Source organism: Rhagoletis pomonella, unplaced genomic scaffold, assembly GCF_013731165.1.
Source record: "Rhagoletis pomonella isolate Grant_MI unplaced genomic scaffold, Rhpom_1.0 Rhpom_scaffold_00009, whole genome shotgun sequence".
NCBI classification, from domain to species: domain Eukaryota; kingdom Metazoa; phylum Arthropoda; class Insecta; order Diptera; family Tephritidae; genus Rhagoletis; species Rhagoletis pomonella.
The window spans coordinates 39,192,917-39,197,929 of NW_023458563.1; the positions used below are offsets into that span (position 1 = coordinate 39,192,917).

The 5,013-nt window shown below is 39.4% G+C and overlaps 1 protein-coding gene across 1 annotated transcript; it reads right to left on the minus strand.

Moving 5' to 3' along the window:
• Positions 1–475: 475 nt before the first annotated feature.
• Positions 476–1,372, minus strand: LOC118745512 (uncharacterized protein K02A2.6-like). The gene has a single exon (XM_036478960.1). The coding sequence runs from the start codon at positions 1,370–1,372 to the stop codon at positions 476–478; it is 897 nt and encodes a 298-aa protein (XP_036334853.1).
• Between the last annotated feature and the right edge of the window lie 3,641 nt (positions 1,373–5,013).

Below are 5,013 nucleotides of genomic sequence, written 5' to 3' on the forward strand. Positions count from 1 at the left end.
CCTTCCTGATCGTCTTACGGGCTCGGGTTGTCGTTCGGCGTCCTGTTGTGGATGTACCACCTCCTGTCTTTCGGCTTCTTGCTGTAGAGCTATGTGCGGAGCTACTCGACGCTCGATGATTATCTCGTTTGGTAGTTTCTGTTTGCTCTCTATTACCGTAGTTTCTTTGCGATCCTCGACGTTAGTTACGCTTGATTTATAAAGTTGGTTTATGTGTCTCTTGAGGGTATAGCCATTATCTAATTCAACTTGTAATGTAACTTCCCGAACTTTTCTGTAACTACGCCGAATTTCCATGTTGCTTTATTATTGTGAAACCATCTTACTTGCACCCGGTCTCCCACGCTAAATTGTCGGGCTCGGTCTGAGACCATAGGTGACGACGTTGCTTCGCCGTAGTGTACGGGTTTAATAGCATCTAACCTGGTTCGAGTTTTCCGCCCCAGGTAAATTTCCGCGGGAGTTTTGTTATTTTCTAAAGGTGTGATTCGATAATGGCTTGGACCTTCTTGCGCATTGGTATGTTAACGTGCTGCATTGCTTCGAGTTTGTTCTTCAGCGTTTGGATGTGTCTTTCCGCTAGACCGTTCGTAGCTGGGTGTCCTGGTGCGATAAATTTTTGAACGATGCCGTTACTTTGGCAGAATAATCTGAACGATTTGCTTTGAAAAATTGTAGCGTTGTCGGAGACTAGCACTTGTGGCAGTCCATGTGTTGAAAATATATCTTCTAATAACTCGATAGTGCTCTCGGACATGGGTGTATTCTTGATTACCCTTATCTCCGGCCATTTTGATTTTGCGTCGATGAGAACGAAGAAAAAATGATTTTGAAATGGACCAGCATAGTCCATGTGAACCCTTTCAAAATTTTCTTGCGGGTGTTCCCAACTATGAGTGGTTATTTGTGCTGGATCCTTTCGGACCATCGCGCAGTCATGGCACGATTTTACTAAGTTTTCTATATCTGCATCGATGCCTTTCCAGTAGCAATATCGCCGAGCCATTTGTTTCATTTTCACGATTCCCAAATGTGTGTAGTGCAACTCTTTTAGGATTTCGCCACGCAGGGACTTTGGAATCATTACCCTTTGGCCCTTCAATACAATATCACTTTGTATGGTGTATTCCGGATCTTGAATTTTACCATTTATCAATTTCGTTCTCAATTCAGCTAGCTCCGGGTCATTTCCGGTTTCTTTTGCAATAGATATCGCCGTAACTATGTTGGTGGATATTGTATTTACTGTTTCTATTTGTATTGCATTCACTTCCTCATCTAGAAAATATGTGAATCTATTCGACGAGTCTTTTGCTGGTGCTCTAGACAAACAATCGACGTGTGTAATCAGTTCTGATTTCCGATGCTTCATTTTATAATTAAAACCTTGAAGAAAAGAGGCGTAACGTAGTAGTCGAGCCGATGTCATTGCCGGAATTTTTTCGCTCTGATGCAGAATTCGAGAAAGGGGTCGATTATCTGTGACTAATGTAAATTCTCTTGCATACAAATATTGAAAAAATTTGTCAACTGCGAATATTATTGCTAGCGCTTCGCGATCTAACTGACTATAATTTTGTTCTGCTTTAGTTAACGCTCGTGAGATAAATGATACCGGTCGTTCGACCCCATTTTCTTCATGCGCCAGCACTGCCGCAATGCCCGTAGGGCTAGCATCACACGTCAAAACCACAGGCAAATCTGCATCATACGGCCTCAAAACTCTATCGGTTAGAATTTCGCGCTTAAGTCTTTCGAACGAGGATTGACATCCCGCGGACCATTTAAATTTTGTATTTTTGGATAGTAGCTTCCTCAAAGGGTAAGTAATAGTTGATAGATCTGGAATGAACCGCGAGTAATACGTTATCATTCCCAAGAACCTTCTCAGATCATCAGGGCTCTTTGGGGTCGGAATATCGCGAATGGCTTTTACTTTTTCCGGACATTTTGTGATTTTATTGTATTCTATCGTATACCCCAAATATACTGTATTCTTTCTCTATAGAACTGACATTTATCTCTGTTAACGTGCAAGTTGTATTCTTTCAACTTATCTAGGCACTTCGTTAGCCTTTCTTCGCATTCTTGTTTGGTTTTCGCGAATACAATAATATCATCAAAATATGATGATGTTCCTGGCAAATCACGTAAGATTTGGTCTAAGATACAGTTAAATTCGCTCGGCGCGGTCTTAACCCCGAACGCGAGACGATTCATGCGATATGTGCCTCTGTGTGTTGATATTGTTTGTATGTTCTTACTTTCTTCATCAACCTTTACGTGCAGGTACGCTTTATACAGGTCGAGCTTACAGAAGTATTTGCAATCTTTTGGGGTATTCAGTATTTCGTCAACTCTTTTGATTGGGTAGTGAGCTGGCTCTAATTGTGGGTTGACGGCTATTTTGTAGTCGACGCACAGACGGACCTTGCCGTTCGGTTTTGGAATAACCACCAATGGCGAACCCCAGTTGCTCTGGTATTCACTTTCGTGATAATGCCATCGCGCTCCCATTCGTCGAGCTCTTCCTCGACCTTATCCCATAGTGCGAAAGGTATTTGTCGCTCTCTCAAAAATACAGGTTTTGCTCCTGGTACCAACTTCAGAGAGCATGAAATGTTCGGTATGCACCCCACTTTTTGTTCAAATACTTCCGGATATTTTGTTACTAGACTTTCAATAGAATTTATGTTGCATAGAGTTTTTGCCTTTACTTGTTTATCAACATCTTCTACTTGATACCTAGCTTTCGAATCCAAACTCGACCTAAGAGAGGCGTATGCCTAGCGGATACCACATACAGATCTACTATTGACTTATTGTTTTTGTACTCTACCGTTACTTTTGCTACTCCTTTTGGTAGAAAAATTTCTCCGGTATACGAACGGAAAGCGACGTTCGACTTCTGTAGGTTTACATTCAGTTTCAGTTTATTGAAATCATTTTCTGGTAATAAGGTGTACCCGGCCCCTGAATCAACTTCGAACTTTTGGCTTTTTCCCTCTATGAGTACTTTTGCATAGAATTTGTCTATTTCTCTCTTTGATATTTCTGCATTTTTGTATATGTCTATAACTTTGTGGATATCCACGGTATCTTCTGAAAATTCACTTTCCGAATCTGTAACTTTATTCGTTTGTTTTAGATCTTTTCTTTGCTTCATTTTGTATTTTATACATACGTCTTTTACATGCCCTGTTTCGTGACAGTATTCACAGTTTAGTTTGTTTTTGTTCATTTTGCAGTTCTTTGTCAAATGGTTTTGGCGCGCGCATCTCAAGCACCTATTTTCTAACCCTAATTCCTTGTATTTATTTCGCTTCACTTTATCGCCTTTGCTTTTAGTTCTAACCTGTTTAACATCACTGGGGCCGGTTCCCGATGCTATTTCTTGACTATCAATTTTCGCTGCTTCCAGAGCTGATGCTCGCTCAACTAACTTAGTAAAATTGTCTCCAGGGTTTTGTAGTAGTTGTTCTCTAATGTGATTATCGCTCAACCCTCGTATGAATTGCGCGCGTAAAAATAAGTTTGCCACTGATTTGCTACATTCGCATGTGAATTGGCAATCGCTAGCTTTTTTTTGTAATTGAGCTGAAAATTCTGCGATTGTCTGGCCTTCGTTCTGGATTTCAGATAAGAATCGATGTTGTTCTACCAGAACATTCTTTCTGACATTAAAATGGTTTTCAAGTAACTTAATGACGCGGCATATTGCAATTCGCTAATTATTCGTGGCGCTGCTAACGTCACTAGAAGTGCATAATTCGATGCCCCAATATATTGCAATAATAACTTCGTGCAAAGTTCTTTATTTTCGAAAATACCTTTTATTTGGAAGTGTAACTCCAGGCGGCTCCTATAGTTCTTGAATGACTCCACTTTTGCATTAAATTCCTCGAATGTGGTTAACATGGTGACGCTCGTGCTCGCTGCTCCAACATTTGCTTGTTGCTGCATTGCTGTTGTCATGGACGACAATGCTGTTAAAAGACTGCTTAGCTGCTCAGAATCCATCTTGGTGTGCCAAGTTTTGCTTTCCTCTCGTCGCCAACTATTATGTTCGGTTTAATATGTACTTTATTACACGAAACTATAGATCAGTGTACAACTATGATAATTGATATCTTAGAATTGAAAATGATGTAATACTTATAGTGACAGTCAAAATGTATCGATAAAAAGATGTTACCATACGATTACAATAAAGTACCAAACTTAAGGCTAGTATCATTTGAGACATAATAGAAGTCAATAAAGCATTACTACAAGGCAGTGGCATCAGTCCGATCCTCTTTAATTTGTATACGGCAGATCTGCACCAACTAAATGACGACAACAGCACCCTATTTCAGTTTGCCGACGATTTTTTTCTCATTTCAACAAACAATAATCTAGAAACAGCCTGCAGACAATTAAAACAAAAATTGGAAATATTCATAGCTAAATGCGACCTACTGGATCTCAAACTAAACCTCAGTAAAACTAATGTCATCCACTTTAATAATAGGAAGAAAGTACTAAACATCCAGATCAACAACATTACTCTTAATCAGGTGAATTCAATAAAATATCTAGGCAGATTCATAAATAAAAATAATTCGGCTAATCTAAACATAAGCGAAATAGTTAATAAAGTAGTTAGGACCTGTAGCTTCTTAAAATCGCTAAGTGGTTGCACCTTTGGCATTTCACCAACTAAAGCACTAAAGTTTTACAAAACTTTGGGGAGATCTAAATTAGAGTATGCCGCATCGTCGTTTGCAAACATTTCTAAAAACGCACTAGCAAAACTGTCTAGCTGTAACAACAAATATATGAGGAAATGTCTGGGATTAATCTGTTCAACACCAGTTCATGTAATTTACCACATGGCATTATAAACATGGGCCTTTGAACTACCCACAAAAGATTTATTGATGAATAACCAACTCAGATTTTCAACCAGTTACACCCACATATGTCAAAAATTTGAAGACTTCTTCAAAAATATAACAACGGTTACACAAG

Coding starts and splice junctions, on each gene's coding strand:
- LOC118745512 (XM_036478960.1), bottom strand. CDS start 1,372: ATGAAGCATCGGAAATCAGAACTGATTACACACGTCGATTGTTTGTCT.